Source organism: Capra hircus, chromosome 7 (assembly GCF_001704415.2).
Source record: "Capra hircus breed San Clemente chromosome 7, ASM170441v1, whole genome shotgun sequence".
Lineage (NCBI taxonomy): Eukaryota > Metazoa > Chordata > Mammalia > Artiodactyla > Bovidae > Capra > Capra hircus.
In genome coordinates this window covers 71,720,568-71,739,147 of record NC_030814.1, presented here as the reverse complement: position 1 = coordinate 71,739,147, position 18,580 = coordinate 71,720,568, and the positions used below count along the sequence as shown (strand labels likewise).

The 18,580-nt window shown below is 54.1% G+C and overlaps 1 protein-coding gene across 2 annotated transcripts; it reads left to right on the top strand.

The window, feature by feature from the left end:
- Positions 3,435–17,995, top strand: SLC34A1 (solute carrier family 34 member 1). Of its 2 annotated transcripts, XM_018050614.1 has the most exons (13): positions 3,435–4,261; positions 5,197–5,325; positions 5,475–5,624; positions 5,709–5,837; positions 5,908–6,051; positions 6,945–7,056; positions 7,178–7,373; positions 7,456–7,551; positions 14,006–14,075; positions 14,332–14,499; positions 15,724–15,840; positions 15,941–16,065; positions 16,767–17,753. In XM_018050614.1, exons 2-13 carry the CDS (start codon positions 5,217–5,219, stop codon positions 17,268–17,270), a joined length of 1,920 nt encoding a protein of 639 aa, XP_017906103.1. In that variant the 5' UTR covers positions 3,435–4,261; positions 5,197–5,216; the 3' UTR covers positions 17,271–17,753. The 2 variants fall into 2 exon arrangements, with proteins under 2 accessions (XP_017906103.1, XP_017906104.1); XM_018050615.1 differs by lacking the exon at positions 5,475–5,624 and having other exon boundaries at positions 16,767–17,995.

Sequence of the window (18,580 nt, the reverse complement as noted above, 5' to 3'; positions counted from 1 at the left end):
GCTCTCGGTACCACTCTCCACTCCATTCAGCAATTCGGCGACTCCTAGATAGACCTTTGTCATCCGTGTGATGAAATTCCGAGACTGTCACCTGTCCCATTCACGACAGCTGCACTGTCTCTGCTCCTACCTCCCGCTCCTTCCCCTGCCCAGCACTGCCCCAGGTCAGCTCTCCCAGGTCACTCAGTCTGCTCTGTTCTCACATTTCCTGACAGCTCAGCAGTATTTGATCATGCTGACCAGGGTGTCTCTCTCGAAACGGGGGTGATCCTGGCTTCTGAGGCACCTGCTTTTCTGTTCTTCCTCCTGGTCCCTACTGTACCTGTGTTCTCCCTCAAATGTGGGTGCTCAGCTGGGTCTCTCCTCACTGTGCCCACTCTCCCTGAGGGCACCTTCAACTGAGGCCGTGCAGGCAGTAAGTCAAGTCACACCAGGCCCCGAACTGTGGCCAGATGCTAATCTAAAGGCTAGCAGGGACAGGATTTAAAAGCAGCAGGGGTGACGTGGTGAGACTGGCCTTTTGAAAAGTGGCCGGCAGTTTTTCTGCAGATTGGATTGGCGGGGAGCCATCAGACAGAAAGGCTATTGCACTAAGCCAGCTGAGAAATGGTGGCCAGGACAGGGAGGTGGCAGAAGGATTAGGGAGCTCCCAGAAAAGGAAAATTGGGAAAATAGGGGGATGGATCTGAGACCAGGAGGTGGAGGTGAACACGTGTCAAAGATGCCTGCTCCAGGTCTGGGTCTGTGTCTGGTCCATGTGCTGCTCACTGAGGTCAGAACATGCTGGGGCCCCATGTGGGGGTAGGAGCACGCCGTGTGCTTCAGACCCGCAGCTCCAACTGCTCGCACCAGAAACATCTCAGACACAGTACAGTTCAGAACAGACAGATCTTGGCATCTTCCCTCCAAAACTGCTCCTCCTGGGTGCCTCTCCTCAGTGTGAGACACCGCCAACCACCCAGGCTCCAGGTCCAGAGGTCTAGGGAAGGCCGTGGCTGGAGTAGAGGTGAGCAGACAGGGTGGGACTCACCATTCAGGGGACACACAGAGTCTGTCACAGACAGGGAGGAGGCAGGCTGTGAACAGAAGCTGAGATGAGCAGAGGGGCTGAGATGCTTGGGGGCTGGGGTGTGGCCACCTTCTCCACTGCTCTCAAGAGTTCCAAAGGCAGTTCTGATCACCTCTACGCTTTTGCTAAGGCTGTGAGAGCCGCATGCGTGCATGCTCAGCCACTTCAGTCGTGTCTGGCTCTTTGTGAGCACATGGACTGTAGCCCACCAGGCTCCTCTGTCCATGGGATTCTCCAGGCAAGAATCCTGGAGTGGGTTGCCATGCCCTCCTCCAGAAGATCTTCCCGACCCAGGGATCGAACCCATGTCTCCTACATCTCCAGCACTGGCAGGCAGATTCTTCAGTGCTGAGCCACTGGGGAAGACCCAAGGAGCCCCACTCCCCCCGAAATATTTTTGGAATTGGTGAATGTCCGCAGCATTTTGTAACTGTATCTCCTATAAGGCATTTCATTAATAACTGCCTCCCCCTGCTAAACCCTGAGCTGAGGGCAGGGGAGATAGGCTTCAAAACTGTCAAAGCTCCAAACCTTCTTAAAAAGGAGATGTGCCTCCAGTTCATAAGGAACACCTCGAATATCATTGCTCCTGCCTGGAGCCTGACTGGAGCAGGCAGGAGAGAGGACCACGCCTGTGGGTGGGGGTCCCTGGAACCCATGTGGGTGGGGATGTTTGTACCCAGACAACCTCCAAACCCATCAGGGCCTCTGAGCTTCAGGATGAACCCAACAGAAGAATTCAGTAATAACTGTGTTTCCCTGGATAAGCAACACCCCTTCCATTCGTGCATGAACCCCAATCTTACCCAAATCACTTCCTCCAAGTAAGAGAGGTTCTAGAACACCCATAGGTTCAACATGTAAATTAGAGTTCATGACTGAATGTGATGCAGTCACTGAAAACAATATGTGTGCTGGGTGTAAAGACGGAGGAAAAGGCTCAGGACTTCCCTGGTGGCGCAGACGGTTAAGCGTCTGTCGATAATGCAGGAGACCTGGGTTCGATCCCTGGGTCGGGAAGATCCCCTGGAGAAGGAAATGGCAATCCACTCCAGGACTATTGCCTGGAAAATCCCATGGACAGAGGAGCCTGGTAGGCTACAGTCCATGGGGTCGCAAAGAGTCGGACATGACTGAGCGACTTCACTTCACTTCACTTTAGAATGTTAGATGAAAGAAAGCAAGATGCAGTCTTCTAGAGACAATCAATCCAAAATCAGCACAGGGGAAAAGACAGTGTCTTAGACGCCACAGTGAGGTTTCTGGGCAGCAGGACTGCTTTTATTTTCCTTTTACTCTGAATGCAGACCCTTCTAGTAAGCACCCGGTGGCTGATTCTCTGCCTTAGTTCCTCAGAATCTTCCAGAACAAGCCATATGGCTTACCCTCCAAACCAGGGTACTTTGCAAAATGAAAGGGGACTGTGGGCCAACAGTCATAACCCAGATGTGGCCGGGCAAACTGGGACTCATGATCACTCTACTCAAAACCAATCCCAGCCACGCCTCCATCCCCCTCACCCTCGTGGGTTTTCTGGCCTGAACTACCATGGCTGCAGTGTGGTGGTGCTGGGATCCAAAGGCAGGTTGGCCTGTTTCCTTGCTCTTGGTCACTTCAACAGTCTACTGTGAACTCTACGCAGTAGATGATCCCACAGCACTCTGCAAATTAAGCACTAATATTAAAGAGGGAAGTGGACAAAAATGTCCCTCCTCCTTGAAGGAAAGCGCTGGGTCTGTGTCACCCTAAGATGTGTAAGATGTTGAGCAATCAGAGGGCTGTTGAGCCAAGAGCTGTTGACCTGGAACAGGGCTTAGAATCTGGAGAAGTTGGGGCCACTTCTCTGGCAGGGACACTTCAACCATCCTAGAAACAGTGAAAGAGGCATGAGAGCGTGAAGAGAGCAAACATGCTGAGCTCCTTTGTTCAAGGCACTAAGATGGGTCATTTAGCTCATTGAGTCCTACAGCTCCCAGACAAATCCATACTCATTGCCATTTTCTAAATCCCTTAGAAGGGAATGACATGTCTCTATGTGATTACAGGCTCTCAACTCAGGCTTCAAGGTCCTATAAAAGGGAAAGAAACTTTCAAAGACTCCCTGAATTTCAGGGACCCCTCATCAGACCTCAGGTCATCATCAGCTTCTTGATCCAGAAACCCAGCTGTGATACACCTCCTCTCCCTCCCACCCCCCAAACACCAGCTGTTCTCCCCAAGCAGAACAACTGCTTGGGCAGACAATAAAGAATCCGCCTGCAATGCGGGAGACCTGAGCTAGATCCCTGGGTAGTGAAGATTCCCTGGAGGATGGAATGGCTACCCACTTCAGTATTCTTGCCTGGAGAATTCCATGGACTGTATATTCCATGGGGTCGCAAAGAACACAACTAAGGCCTAACTATTTCAGATTTCAATACAAAGCATCCCAGGAGCGCACATTCTCCTCTCGGTTCCTTTCTTCCCACTTAGATTCAGACCTCATCCTTTATCACCTGGGCCATCTCATCACCCTCTTACCTGGTCTCTCTGCTTCCAGACTCACTCCCCTTGACTCATGCCATCCCTCCCACACCCAGAACCTCTCTCAAATGCAGGCCAGGCCCTGCCCCATCCAGGTAGGGGCTTCACGTTCTCTGGGGTCATATCTCAGATCTGGGGTCGTGGACCTTCCACGGTTGAGCACTACACAGCCCCCTTGAGACTGTCTTCTGTTGTCTCCTCCATCACACACTCTCGCCCTTCAAACATCCCTAAGGATACCCAGAGGCAAAGCAAGTATAAAGTGAGTTTAGGTTACCTCCTAGGGAGTACAGGCAGGCCAAGAATGAGGGAAAGAGGCCAGAGCCATGGCATCTCTGGGGACCCTGGGAATGAGGTGCCTGAGTGGCATCAGGGTCTCTGCCTAGGGACATGGGACCATCTGTGCCCTCCTTGCTGGTTCTGAGTCACAGCTCAGGCTGGGTATCTGTGTGGGAGAGGAAAGAGCCTATCCACAGACTCCCCCTGCAGAGCTGACGATTAGCAATTAACCAGGAGGAATCTCCGGGATGAAGTTAATTGGGGGAGAGGGGAGGGAAGCTAGGATTCTAGGGACTTTGCCCTTGACCCAAAGGTATAAAGCCAGCTTCTCCTGAGGCTCCTAGGGCTTTCCTGAGCTGCTGGGCAGGAGCTGAAACACAGAACACCAAGGTGAGTCCAGAGTCCCCACATCCCAATCCCATCCCTATCTTAGCAGAAAATGGGCCCATTGCCCCTGTCCTTACTGTGCTCCCATTTCCCGTCCCCTGTAACATCTCAGTCCCAGCCCAGCCTGGCTCACTGCCTCAGAGTCTGCAGAATGGACTCATGCTCTCCCAAGGCTTGGAATTCAGCTCTGCATGGTCTCCAACCCCAACAGTCAGGACCCTTGGAATAAGGTTGGGGGTGGAGGGTGGGGGTGCTGAAGTAGATGGGGGTACTCCCACCCCAACAGTCGCCAAGAACTCCTGGGCAGTTCAAGGGGTCCCAAAGCAAATTGGAGACTTCCCAGACTTGGGGTCAGGGTGGGGACCCTCCTTAACTCAACCAGTCCTGGTTTGAGCCTCATACATGGCAGAAAGTCCCATCAGTGTTTGTTTATTGCTGGGGCAGGGCGGGGAAGGGTAGGGATGGATAGGGAAAGAAGTTCACTTGTGAGGGTGTACCTCTGGGACACCTCTGGTGGTACCTTCCTCTGTCATTAGAATGCTTGTTCCTGTTGCCACATTCCATCAATCTGAGGGATTATTTCATTGACATCTATTTCTCTGATAGACTTTGAGCTTCCTGGGGGCAGAAGCTGTATCTGTATTTAGCTAGCTGTACTCCAGCATCGAGCTCAGTGCCTGAGAAAGAGTAGATGCTCAATAAATACTTGCTGAATGAATGAATGAATCTCCAAATCTGTGCTGAGCACCTGTGTGCCTCTTTGGGTGTGTGTGGTGGTGGAGGGTGTGCTTTGCTGGGGGTGTGTTCGGGATCACACACCATGGGCGTTTGTGCAAGTGAGTATATGGGGTGGATGTAGGGGGATGAGTGTGTGAGTGTGTGTCAGTTTCCGGGACACAGCAGTTGTTACTCAGTGTTGCTATGGCTCTGACGCGCAGGCCCACAGTGTGCACTTGAGATGATATCTTACGGAGAGAATCTGGGGGGCCGGGCTGTCTCCCCACTCCCAGTCCGTGGGGGGCACATGATGCATGGAGCGGCCTTTGCCTACGTGCCCAGCCCACAGGGTGAGTGCTACTCCCACCCCCGGACCCTGTTTGTCCTCTGTTGCATATGGTCCCACCCCGGAGGGAGGCCTCTAGCCCTCCACCCAACCCCTCCAACCCTCCCTGGGACATGAGGCCTCAGGGAAATCCTGATCAGCCTCGTTCCCCAGTCTTGCACAGGATTCCAGGGACCTCGGCCTATGGCTTCCCGAGCGTGGGCCCCATGGCCCTCCCAGAGCATGGCTGTCCCTATGGGGAGGTTGTGGAGCACCATGACCCACTGCCTGCCAAGCTAGCCCTGGAGGATGAGCGGAAGCCAGGTTGGCCTGGGTTGGGGTGGCGGGGGTGCTGGCAGTCATTGACAGAACTCTCTAGCCCCTGCACTCATGACCGCCCGTCTCCAGAACCTGGATTGACCCAGAAGCTGCGCCGGGCTGGTGTGACACTCCTCAAGGTGCCACTGATGCTTTCCTTCCTCTACCTCTTCGTCTGCTCCCTGGACGTGCTCAGCTCAGCCTTCCAGCTGGCTGGAGGTAGGGCAGAGGGGAGGGGGCCAGGGAAGGGGCCTGAAGCGTCTCGGCAATGCTGGCTTATGTTCCACAGGGAAGGTGGCTGGCGACATCTTCAAGGACAACGCCATCCTGTCCAACCCGGTGGCGGGCCTGGTGGTGGGGATCCTGGTGACTGTGCTGGTACAGAGCTCAAGCACCTCCACGTCCATTGTGGTCAGCATGGTCTCCTCCGGCCGTGAGTTGGCCCCCCAGGGTCGCGGGCGGTGGTCGATGCTGGACCTGGGGCTCTGGGTGGGAAGAGCAGGAGATGGGGCAGAGGACAATGGGCAGTGCTGGCATCTCCCACTCTACTCTCCAAAGCGGTGGCCTCGAGTCTCAGCCAGGAAGGGTGCCCAGGAGCCGGGAAGGGTGGCAAGTGGGGAGCACAGGCCCAGGAAGGCTCACCTCCATGTCGCCACACAGTCACTCGTTCCATCAGTTGGGAGAACAGAACCAGAGGAATCAGAGAAACAGAACCTGCAGGAGATACAGAGACATCTACGATTTATCGCAAGGAACTGACTGTCTGATTGCGAGGCAGGCTGGGCAGGCCAGAACTCAAGGCAGAAGCCGATACCGCAGGGCACAGGTGGAATTTCCTCCCCAGGGAAGCCTCAGTTTTGCTGTTGGGGCCTTTCATCTCACTGGATGAGGCCCACCCAGAATACTGAGATTAATTTCATTTCCTAAGGTCAACTGATTGTTGATGGAAATCACAGCAACATCTAGATCAGAGCTGCATTGAGTGACTGGGTACTAGCCAAGCTGACACGAAACTGACGTCGCACTCGTGTACATATGTGCACACACAAGCACAGAGGCACAATTGCACATAGGACCCGTGCCCTAATAGACACGCACCCACACATAGTCACATATCCGCAGGGGCAGTACGCATATGTGAACGTCAGTTCACACACATGCACACAGCACATGGCCCTCGTGCCTGTGATGCCAAGGCTGAGCAAAGTCAGCAGCGTGGCAGGAATGCCTGCTGAGGCAGGGATGTGGGCAGCGGGTCTGACAGGAGGAACTGTCAGGGCAGGAGTTGGGTGGCCTCCCCTCCCAGCTCCTGCTTCCTTCTACCAGTGCTGGAGGTGAGCTCTGCCATCCCCATCATCATGGGCTCCAACATCGGCACCTCCGTCACCAACACTATCGTGGCCTTGATGCAGGCGGGGGACAGAACTGACTTCCGGCGGTGAGGGGGGAGTGGTGAGGGGCCTGTCCTTGTTGGGGGAGGGTGGTCCCTCATGCCAGGAGCCCCTAGTCTGAGCGTCTCCTGGCTCCAGCCTGCCCTGCAACCTGCCCTCCCTGCCCAGGGCCTTTGCGGGGGCCACCGTACACGACTGCTTTAACTGGCTGTCAGTTCTGGTGCTGCTGCCCCTGGAGGCTGCCACGGGGTACCTGCACCACATCACTCGACTTGTGGTGGCCTCCTTCAACATCCGTGGCGGCCGTGACGCCCCTGACCTGCTCAAGATCATCACAGAGCCCTTCACTAAGCTCATCATCCAGGTAGAGGCACAGCGGGTGTGGGGTAGGGGCCCAGGGGATTGTAGGACCTCACCCTCACACCCACTGCTCACACTGCCCACAGCTGGACAAGTCTGTGATTACCAGCCTTGCCTCGGGGGACGAGTCCCTGAGAAACCACAGTCTCATCCGGGTTTGGTGTTACCCAGACCCCACAGAGGTGAGTACCGGGTCCAGCCTTGGTGAGAAGACTCCCTCTTCAGACAGCTGACTGCTAGCATCATGGTCTGTTTAAAAGCTCCGTAGAGACCTTGGCCAGAGAAGGCAATGGCACCCCACTCCAGTACTATTGCCTGGAAAATCCCATGGACGGAGGAGCCTGGTAGGCTGCAGTCCATGGGGTCGCGAAGAGTCCAACACAACTGAGCAACTTCACTTTCACTTTTCACTTTCATGCATTGGAGAAGGAAATGGCAACCCACTCCAGTGTTCTTGCCTGGAGAATCCCAGGGACAGGGGAGCCTGATGGGCTGCCATCTATGGGGTCGCACAGAGTTGGACACGACTGAAGCAACTTAGCAGCAGTAGAGACCTTGGCAATCCTTTAGCTTGGGAGGACAAGTAGGGGGCACTTTTGCTGTGATACTGCACCTGTGGCGGATATTACTACACCTTCCCAGCCTCACACCGGCTTCAGGCAGCCCTTGCTAATCAGAGTTAGCATGTCATTGAATTAGCCCAAAGATCAGTTCTCAAAGTGTGGGCCAACGGCACACCTACCACCTGGGAACTCGCTAGAGAGGCAAAGTATCTGGCCCTTTCCTGCTACTGCTGCTAAGTCGCTTCAGTCGTGTCCAACTCCGACCCCATAGACGGCAGCCCATGAGGCTCCCCCATCGCTGGGATTCTCCAGGCAAGAACACTGAAGTGGGTTGCCATTTCCTTCTCCAGCCCTTTCCTAGACCCACTAAATTAGAAAAAAGAAATCTGGTGGAGTCCAGCAGTCTAAATTTCAACAAGCCCACTAGTTGAAGAACCACTGATCTGGCTCAACCCTGTGGTTTCACAGGTAAAGAAATAGGCTCCAAGAGGCTAAGAAGCCCTTTAGAGCTTGTTCTACCGCTTCAGGGCCCTGAGCATAGGTCTTGCAGTCTAGGGCTTCTCTTCCCATCGGGATCTAGGGAGTTGTTTAGTGACAGCTCTGCTGTGTTTGAGGGCCCAGGTAATGTGCAGAGGAGGTCAGGGAGAGGGCGCTAGAAGGATGCCTGGGAAAACCAGGACCAACAGGGAACCAGCCCAGGAGCAGAACAAGCAGGCCATGGAGACCTCACTGGAGACACACAGCCACTCGTACTGATACTGGGCTCCTTCTGCTGGAGACTGTCGCAGGCCTGTGTCCCCTTGTTCTGTGTGTTCTTCCTGCTGTTTCCTGGCTTGTCACGCCTGGGATGAGGCTCCGTTTGGATCAGTTGGACACTCATTGACTAGCCATCACACCAGGCTAACAAGGAAGCAGGCAATTACCGCACTTTCTCATTCGGCCATCAAAAAAGGAAAATGATTCATCAAAACCATAATCCATAGTATCTACTTCCCCTTGATTATGACATACAAGAAGTAACACTATCGAGAAAGAAAGACGAGGAAACAGCACAGCTCCTTCACTCCCTACTTGATGTTCCCGGACTTTATCCCAGCATGAACAGAGAACATTCTTTCAACCGGCCCTGCAAGCTTCCTTTGCATCTGAGTGGCACACAGCTCCAGCTCAGTGCTGAGTGTTCAAGGCAGTTCGATATCAAAAAGCCCATGCGGACAGCTTTTGCAGTGGCTTTATGACCCCACTAACACATCTCTCCTTCTCACAAGCACTCTGGGCACTCTCCAAGCTCTCTGAATCACTAAAATCCCCTCTGCTTCACTGCAAACCCTGAAAGACCAGAGTCACACACTTTGATCAAAAAGCGAGCTGTGGAAAGGAGCTCCTCGCTCACTGAAATCCCTGCCACCCGCCTGCAGCCGCATTAGGCAGGATGCAGACGGGGCCCTCACGCAATGGAACTCCCAGTGATGCTGGTGAGGCGGGTGTGGTCCACCTGGAACCTGAGGTCCAGCGACCTAAGCGAGCTGCCCAGTTCCCTGTCTTCACACGTTCCTCCACGGCTCCCGCTACCACTCACCCGTGCACTGGTTTCTCATCCCAGCCCTCCTGGGGAAACCTTTCCTCGGCAGCAGGGTCCAGATAGAATTTCCTTGGCCTGGAGAGTGGCTGGGGAGGGGGGGAGGGGGCGGGGGGGGGGGAGGTAAGCTCCTGGTCCCGGCCCTCTCTCTGGGACAGTCCCCTCAAGAAAGTGGTTCACAATCATGAGCCATGGCAGCCCCTTCTACACATTTTTCCTTTGGCCACTGAGTCTCCCTGTGGCCCCTTCTGACCTGTTCTCACTGCCTCCAGCTTTCACCAAGCCAGGCCCAACCTCGCCTGAGCCAGCCTCCAGGGCACCTATGTGATCTGCAGTCTGGGATTTTCCAGATGGTGAAAGAAAAAGCCAGAGTTGGTATTCCAACAACTCTTGATGCTCAGGGGGTCCTGCCACTGTCCTGGGAATTACCTTCCTGTTTGGTCACCCTGTGGATTGTCAACCCTACATGCATGGATGAAAGAAGTTTCTTCCAAAGACTTGCAACCTGGGAGGCAGGGATTATCACAACCCCATTTTAAAAAATGTATTTTTTTTGGCTGCGGTGGGTCTTTGTTGCTGCATGTGGGCTCTCTCGAGTTGCGGTGAGTGGGGGCTACTCTCTAATTGTGGCCTGTGGGCTTCTCATTGTGGTGGCTTCTCTTGTTGCAGGGCGTGGCCTCTAGGTGCACCGGGCTTCAGTAGTTGTAGCTCGAGAGCTCAGTAGTTGTGATACAGAAGCTTAGTTGCTTTGCAGCACGTGGGATCTTAGTTCCAGGACCAGGGACCCAACCTGTGTCCCCTACCTTGGCAGGTAGATTCTTAACCACTGGACCAGGAAAGTCCCTCACAACCCCATTTTAAACAGGCTCAGACAGGTTTGTCCAAGGCTATGCAACTGAGGGGGGACCAAAGTCCTGGCGTAAACCACACTCCACACTCCTGAATGGGAATCCCCATTTCGACTTCTCTTCCAGATGTATATCCTACCATATGTGTCCACTGCCCACTCTGCCTATCAGGCATAAATGCCAGCAGGTGACCACAGCCACTTGGAGACCCTCCAGGGGTGATAGGGCTGTAGAAATGAATTCTCCTCTTCGCCACCAGATGGTGCCACTAGCACAGCACTCACGCTCTGCTTCCAGGAAAACAAAGACCCTGCTGCTGCTGCTGCTGCTGCTGCTGCTGCTGCTGCTAAGTCACTTCAGTTGTGTCTGACTCTGTGCGACCCCATAGACAGCAGCCCACCAGGTTCCCCCGTCCCTGGGATTCTCCAGGCAAGAACACTGGAGTGGGTTGCCATTTCCTTATCCAATGCACAAAAGTGAAAAGTGAAAGTGAAGTCGCTCAGTAGTGTCCAACCCTCAGCGACCCCATGGACTGCAGCCCACCAGGCTCCTCCATCCATGAGATTTTCCAGGCAAGAGTACTGGAGTGGGTTGCCATTTCCTTCTCCAAAGAAAGACCCTAGAACACCCCTTCTCCTGGAGGAGAGGCTACAGTACAGGCCAAACACTACGGCTATTTCCCTGCCCGCCCCCCGCCAGGGTGGTGGGGGAGAATTCTTGGAGCTCACATCCCTCTGTGAGCCTAATCTGGTGGCTCAGAAGGCGAAAAGTCTGCCTGCAATGCGGGAGACCTGGGTTCAATCCCTGGCTTGGGAAGATCCTCTGGAGAAGGAAATGGCAACCCACTCCAGTATTCTTGCCTGGAGAATCCCATGGACAGAGGAGCCTGGCGGGCTACCGTCCATGAGCTCACAAAGAGTCGGACATGACTGAGCAGCTAACACTTTCACATTTTCAGTTGCCAGAGGTCTCCTTAGTTTGGGTTGTCTCTTCAGGCACATGAATTCCACACTTTCTTTTTCCAGATTTCTCACAACTAGCCCCTGGGGAGAAGTGGGCTGCATTATGGACTGCACGCTGCAGGCAAGGAAACCGAGGCTCAGAGAGGTTTCATGTTTGGTCCAGTGTCACACAGCAGGGAGTGCTCAGCTGGCGTTTGAGCGCAGTTCTTTTCTTATCCTGCTTTAGAGAAAACAGGCTCAGTGAGGTGGCATGACCTGCGCAAGATAGTTAAGATAAAAAGCAGGACTGAACTCAGATCTGCCTGGTAGCAAACACCTGGCTCCCTCCCAGTTACCATCGCTTTCCCAGCCAGCTTTTGCAGTCAAGCCCATCAGAGATCATTTTCTCTGATTTCTCAGCCTCTGGTTATGGCCGAGGCTTGGAGGTGATGCAGGGCTCTGGTATGGGTGCACAAATGAGTGTGCTGTCCCACTCAAGGGAGTACATGCCACTAAAATAAGCCCCGATTTAAAGTCATGTGCCATAAACAGTTCTTATCTCTAACAAGCGTGTGTTAGTCACTCAGTCTTTGACTCTTTGCAAACCGCATGGACTCTAGCCCACCAGGCTCTTCTGTTCATGGAATTCTCCAGACAAGAATACTGGAGTGGGTTGCCAATTCCTTCTCTACGGGATGTTTCTAACCCAGGGATCAAACCCTGATGTCCCACATTGCAGGCAGATTCTTTATCATCTGAGCCACCAGGGAAGACCATCTCTAACATACATCTTTTAAAATGACACAATTTAGAATAAAACACAAAGGAGCTGTAAATCCAAGTACCATATCCCACTTGAGCCCCTCCCCCCTGCACCCAGGGAGGTCAGAGGGGGGTGAGCTGCTGACCCCCTAGGGAGAATGGGACCAGGGTCTATATCAGCTCCCACAGGTGGCAGAATGTGGTGACAGACACTGTGGTTCTTGCATTTTGCTGGGGGCCCAAGGAGTTACCACCCCTTTCCAGGACCCAAGTCGTCCTTCGTGACATGGCTTTTCTGCAGCCAAGCCTGGCCCACTTTCTCCTTTCACTGACAGGACGCTGGGGGAAAGGTAAGGAGCCTCAGGTTGCATTTTTTAAAAAGAACTCCTTAGGGAATTCCCTGGCAGTCCAAGGGTTAGAACTCCACACTTTCACTGCTGAGGGCTTGGGTTCGCTCTCTGGTCAGGGAACTAAGATCCTACAAGCTGTGCCAGGAGAAAAAAAATTCCTAACTCAAGAAGGCTACAAAGGAGTGGTTCCCAGGTCAGACTGGCCTTCACAGAATTATAAAGTACATCTTGAAGCAGTTGCCAACATTTACAGATTGGGAGATTTTATCTAAATGTTCAGAGTTGTGGTTTCTTTTGTAAAAGCAGGCCCTTTGGCTGAGCTGGGCTGCATCTCTGGATGGTGACAGTGGCCTGGAGCTCAGCAGCTGCTGCCCCGTTAGGCCCAACATGCTTCCCAACACCTCCACACACAGCCTAAGCCCCTCATCTAGGCTACCTGCCTGGCCCTGGGCCCTCTGAGTTAAGGGACCTTCCCAGGAACCCTCTCCGCTTCACTGACATTAGGTGGGGTAGGAAAGAAATATGGGGCCTGGGCCCTCTGCTCCATCCTCTCTGGATAAGGAATTGAGGAAAACTCCAAAACTTGGGCTAGATGTCTGAGGGGATAGGATGGGGCAAGGGTAGCAGGGAAGAGGCGGGCACTGAGGCAGGGATTGACAATAAAAGATGGGAAAGGGAGAGTTTTCAGAAGAAGTGGGCCATGGCCAGCAGCATCCGGGGCCAAGGAGAGGTGGCAGAAGCATGGACAAGACGCCATCTGATCAGGAGGCCCCTGCAGGCCCCGGTGAGAGCCAGATCAGTGAGTTGATGGAGTATACTGAGGGCCGACTTCAGCCAGATTCTCCTGTGGCAGATGTTTTCACCCCCATTTCATCACTAGAGGAAACAGAGGGCAAGCAAAGAACCCAGGGGCATGCAGTCACAAGGACCACCTGTATCCTCTCCATCCCCCATCTCTCCCTAAACCCCATTTTAGCCCCAGTCCCAGAATGCATGTTCCTAAATTTGCTATGTCAATCTCAGCCATGAAATTAAGATGCTTGCTCCTTGGAAGAAAAGCTATGACCAACCTAGTCAGCATATTAAAAAGCAGAGACATTAGTTTGCCGACAAAGGTTCACCTAGTCAAAGTTATGGTTTGTCCAGTAGTCATGTATGGATGTGAGAGTTGGGCCATAAAGAAAGCTGAGCGCCGAAGAATTGATGCTTTTGAACTGAGATGTTGGAGAAGACTCTTGAGAGTCCCTTGGACTGCAAGGAGATCAAACTAGTCAATCCTAAAGGAAATCAGTCCTGAATATTCATTGGAAGGATTGATGCAGAAGCTGAAGCTCCAATATTTTGGCCATCTGATTTGAAGAACTGATTCATTAGAAAATACTCTGATGCTGGGAAAGATTGAAAGCAGGAGGAGAAGAGGATGACAGAGAATGAGATGATTGGATGGCATCACCAACTTGATGGACATGAGTTTGAGCAAGCTCTGGGAGTCAGTGCTGGACAGAGAAGCCTGGTGTGCTGCAGTCCATGGGGTTGCAAAGAGTCAGACACGACTGAGCAACTGAACTGAACTGACCTCTCCTCCTAATCTAGGTTCCTACTCCTATGCCCAGGGCAGAGGCCAACACCAGCTGGATGCTCAGAAATGCCACCCTGGAGAAATGTGAGTACCCACAGTATGGGAGATGTCCAGCCCAGCAGGGAAGAGCCTGGCAGAGGCAAGGCCATCTTCCACCTGGCCACTGCTGCTTTCAGCCCAGAAGGACAGCTGTTGGCCAGCCTAGCTCCTGGCCTGGGGTCAGGGTCTCATGTAGAGGTTGAAGGAACACGAGGTTGTGAGTTGAAGAGGGTGGCAAAGGTTGGGGGCTGGGAGCTGGATTGAGGGGGCAGCAGCTTGATACCACTCCCCCACCCCACAGGCAACCACATCTTTGTGGACACGGGGCTGCCTGACCTAGCTGTGGGGCTCATCCTGCTGGCTGGCTCCCTGGCACTCCTGTGCACCTGTCTCATCCTCCTTGTCAAGATGCTCAACTCTCTGCTCAAGGGCCAGGTGGCCAAGGTCATTCAGAAGGTTATCAACACTGGTGAGCCCCGAGCAGTGGGTGGGCAGGCCTCAGGACGGGCCTTCTGGATCTTGTTAATCCTTCCTCTGACTTACTGTGTGATCTGGGTAAAGCCCTACCATCTTTGAGCCTCAGTTTCTGCATGTGAACAAAGAAGAGGTTGGAATGGGTGATATATGAGGTCCCTGAGATGCTGACAAGCTGGGAATCTGTGGCTGCTTCTGTTCTAGCAGGTGGCTCCAAAGGGATTCCCAGAGGCCATTGTTTGATTCAATTAACAAATGGTCATTAAGTCCCCTCTGTGTGCCAAGCACAGAGTGGTGTGAGGGATACAGAGGTGAGCCTCACAGAGATGGCTCTTGCCCTCAGGGGGCTCACACCACACATGGAAAGACAGCAAAAAAAAAAAAAAGATCAAGGGGAGATAAATTTAGATAAAAGAGAACAGTTACTGCCAAACAGAAAGCAAAAACAGCAAATAGAGTATGGAAGAGTTGCTTTTGATAGGTGGTCAGTGGCTTCTGTGCAGAGGTGACATTTGAGCAGGGACCTACATGTGAAGCAGTCAGACATGGCCAAAGAGCTTTTTGAGTGGAGGGAACAGTACATGCAAAGGCTCTGAGGCAGGACTTGGCTGGGCAGGCTTGTGGCACAGAAAGGTGGCCAGCCCTGTGGTGGGAGCTTGGTGAGTGAGGTGGACAGAGGCAGGGAGAGGTCAGCGAGGTAACAGGGCCCTGCAGGCTGCACTTAGAGCCCGGACTTTATCCAGGGCTATGGGGGCACTTGGGGGGTTGGGCAGTGACACCATCTGACTTTCATTTAAGCCTCATGTTGAGCTTTAGGGACCCCACCCGGCATGGGCAGAGGCCGTATGACAAATGCTGGAATAAGGGGCATTTGTGGATCTTTGAGAGTTCAGAGGAAGGAGAAGCAAAGTCTGCCTTGGGACTGGGGTCAGGGAGGGCTCTCCAGCGGCAGTGATATCCATGCTGAATCCTGAGCATGAATATTTAGGGGTGAGGAGGCTATCCCAGGCAGAGGGAACAAGGGAGCAAAAGTATGATGGAAGCAGGCTAAGAAGGGTCTTTAATCCAAGATCAAGGAGGACCAGGAGAAGCTGCCACAGTTGAGGAGGAGACTGACAAGGTGCCACTTGGAAGCTGGCATCAGAGACCTCCTCCCCAAGAAACGTCCCCGCCCCTCTCAATCCCCTCCCACTGATCCTACTCGATGGTTTCCTCGCAGACTTTCCCACCCCCTTCACCTGGGCCACAGGCTACTTTGCCATGGTGGTAGGGGCCAGCATGACCTTTGTCGTCCAGAGCAGTTCTGTGTTCACCTCAGCCATCACCCCACTCATCGGTGAGTCCTCACACCGAGGCAGGGTTGGGTGGGGAGGGGCTGGCAGGGAAAGGACTGAAGGAGGGAGCTGGGGAGCCCATGTCCTCTCCTCTGCCCCCAGGCCTCGGTGTGATCAGCATTGAGCGTGCCTACCCGCTCACACTGGGCTCCAACATTGGTACCACCACCACGGCCATACTGGCTGCCCTGGCCAGCCCCCGGGAGAAGCTGTCCAGTGCTTTCCAGGTAAGCTTAGGAGAGGAGCCCTGCCAGAGGGAGGACAGGGCTAAGACTGGCACCTGAAGCCTGACCCAGTGTAGACAGTGTGTACCAAACAGTTTTTGACTGCCTAGTAGGGGGCACCTGCTATGCCAGACTCTATGGAAATCATATGGGCAAAGTATACCTGGTGCCGCCGTCAAGACCTTAGAGTCTAGTGAGAACACAATCAGACATGACTGAGCGAGTGTGCGCACGCACAGATGCCAATCAATGAACAAGAGTCGGTGGGATTCACACTCTAGGGAAGGGGTGCTGTTAAGAGGGGGCCTGGCTCCATCTGGGGGATCAAGGACTTGGAGGCAGACAGCAAAGGGGTTGCTGCTCTAGGAGCAAAGGAGTAACTGATAAGCCAGGATGTTGCCCACTCAGGAGGCCAGAGCTTCTGAACCAGAAATCAGTATGAATCTTTCAGCTCCTGGATATGGATGGAATCTGCTGGGGAATTCCTGAGAAAGGGCTTAGTGGGAAGAAATGTGGAGAGTTTAGGGCAGTTTAGGGCAGTTATGTACCCACTGGTCCGGAAGTGTACCAGTGTTTCACTGGGGGCATGCTAGCCCTGAGTGCTGACTTTCCTGCTGCCCAGAGCTGGTGGTCCCGTCATCTAATCCTGACTCAGGAGCTAGGGCCATGCCTGCCTCCGCCCCTCTGCCTTCTCTCCCCTGCAGATTGCCCTCTGCCACTTCTTCTTCAACATCTCTGGCATCCTGCTGTGGTACCCTGTGCCCTGCACGCGCCTGCCTATCCGCATGGCCAAGGCGTTGGGCAAACGCACGGCCAAGTATCGCTGGTTCGCCGTCCTCTACCTCCTCCTGTGCTTCCTGCTGCTGCCCTCGATGGTGTTTGGGCTCTCCATGGCAGGCTGGCGGGCTATGGTAGGTGTGGGCGCACCCTTCGGGGCCCTGCTGGCCTTCGTGGTACTTGTCAGTGCGCTGCAGCGTCGCAGCCCCGGGTGCCTGCCCAAGTGGCTGCAGACGTGGGACTTCCTGCCCCTGTGGGTGCACTCCCTGAAGCCCCTGGACCGCCTCATCACCCGTGCCACCCTGTGCTGCGCCAGGCCTGAGCCCCGCTCACCCCCACTGCCCGCCAGGGTCTTCCTGGAGGAACTGCCCCCCGCCACACCCTCCCCCCGCCTTGCCATGCCCCATCACCACGATGCCACCCGTCTCTAGGCTCCAGCCCAGATGGCTGCCTGGGGCCAGAAGGAGCCTGTGTCTGAGATGCCCAGGGTGGAAGGGCAGAGGGGTGCGTCTGGGCATGTGCCGGTGCTTGTACAGGTCCTGGGAGGTCTCGGCTTGTGCGGCTGAGAGTGAGTGTATGTGCGCGTGTGGGGGGGCCGCATGCCAACTGCAAGGTATCTGGGTATGATTGTGAGTCCTTTGCAGATGTATTTGGAAGCCTGCACTTGTGTCCCTGTGTACACACAACTCTGACTAGGCTGGGTGGGAGTGAGGGTGAGTCTGTGTATGTGACCTACAGCTGTTTGCTAGGGCACAGATGTGGGTGCCTGATTCATTGCTTGAATTCTCACCCCCTCCCTGCCACCTTCCTTCCTCCATGGTACCATTCTCCTCATCCTCACCCAGGGTTTCTGCATCTCCGCTACAAGGCCCTTCCTAACACTGCCTGATTAAAAAGAAAAGAAAGAAATGAAACTCTCATTGTGCACTTGGAAATCTGCTTGTTCTCCATCTGGAGAGGAGGAACAGATCATGGTTTGGGGCTCAGCAGTACTGTCCCCCCTCCGAAAGAGACCCTGCTGTGCCCTGGGAAAGCCAGCCGACAAGCTCTCCCCAACAACCCTCCTGACCCTGCCTAATGAATCCAATCCACAATTCAAACTCCCTGGAGGCCCCTTGAGGGCTACCTTAAGGCAAGTGGAAGGAGGGCTCTGTGCACCTCTATCTCCCAACCCCAGCAGGCTGACCTCTGCTCTCTACCTGTCTCCCTCCCCTACTCTGAGACAAAATCAGTTCTCTAGAAACCAAGTGACAGGTGGGGGCCCATCAGGGCTACTGAAGGAAGGAGAGGGAGGGTGGAGAGGGGCAAGAGAAGCCATGCCCTGGGCCCCAGTGTGCAGCGGGCAGAGACCAGTCACTTTCCCTTGCACCTTTATACTCTGCCTTTGGGCAGTAAACCAGGCTTCATTTAAGCCCACCAAAGTTTTTCAATTCCTCCTCCCCCATAGGGCCCCCTGAACAGAGGTCTGCAGAAGGAGAGGCAAAGGGTGGGCAATGCCAAAGCTCCTCCCTCTAGTCCAGGGACATCTCTGGGGCCTTTGGACCCCAAAGTGGCAGGAAGACTGTAGGGCCCCGCATCTAGTTGTGATGGTCTACAACACTTGCCTCCCCACCCCCACATCCACCCCCTTTGAAGTGTTGTCGGGGGATGCAAGGGCCTGGAAGCCAGAGAGCTGTTTTCCAAGCTACCAATCCCATCATGTTACCCACCCACAGCCCTTGCTAGTGCTTCTTCTTGCTGG

Coding starts and splice junctions, on each gene's coding strand:
- SLC34A1 (XM_018050614.1), top strand. CDS start 5,217: ATGATATCTTACGGAGAGAATCTGGGGGGCCGGGCTGTCTCCCCACTC. Junction 5,625..5,708: donor GGAGGATGAGCGGAAGCCAG/GTTGGCCTGGGT, acceptor GCCCGTCTCCAG/AACCTGGATTGACCCAGAAG. Junction 15,841..15,940: donor AGCCATCACCCCACTCATCG/GTGAGTCCTCAC, acceptor CTCTGCCCCCAG/GCCTCGGTGTGATCAGCATT.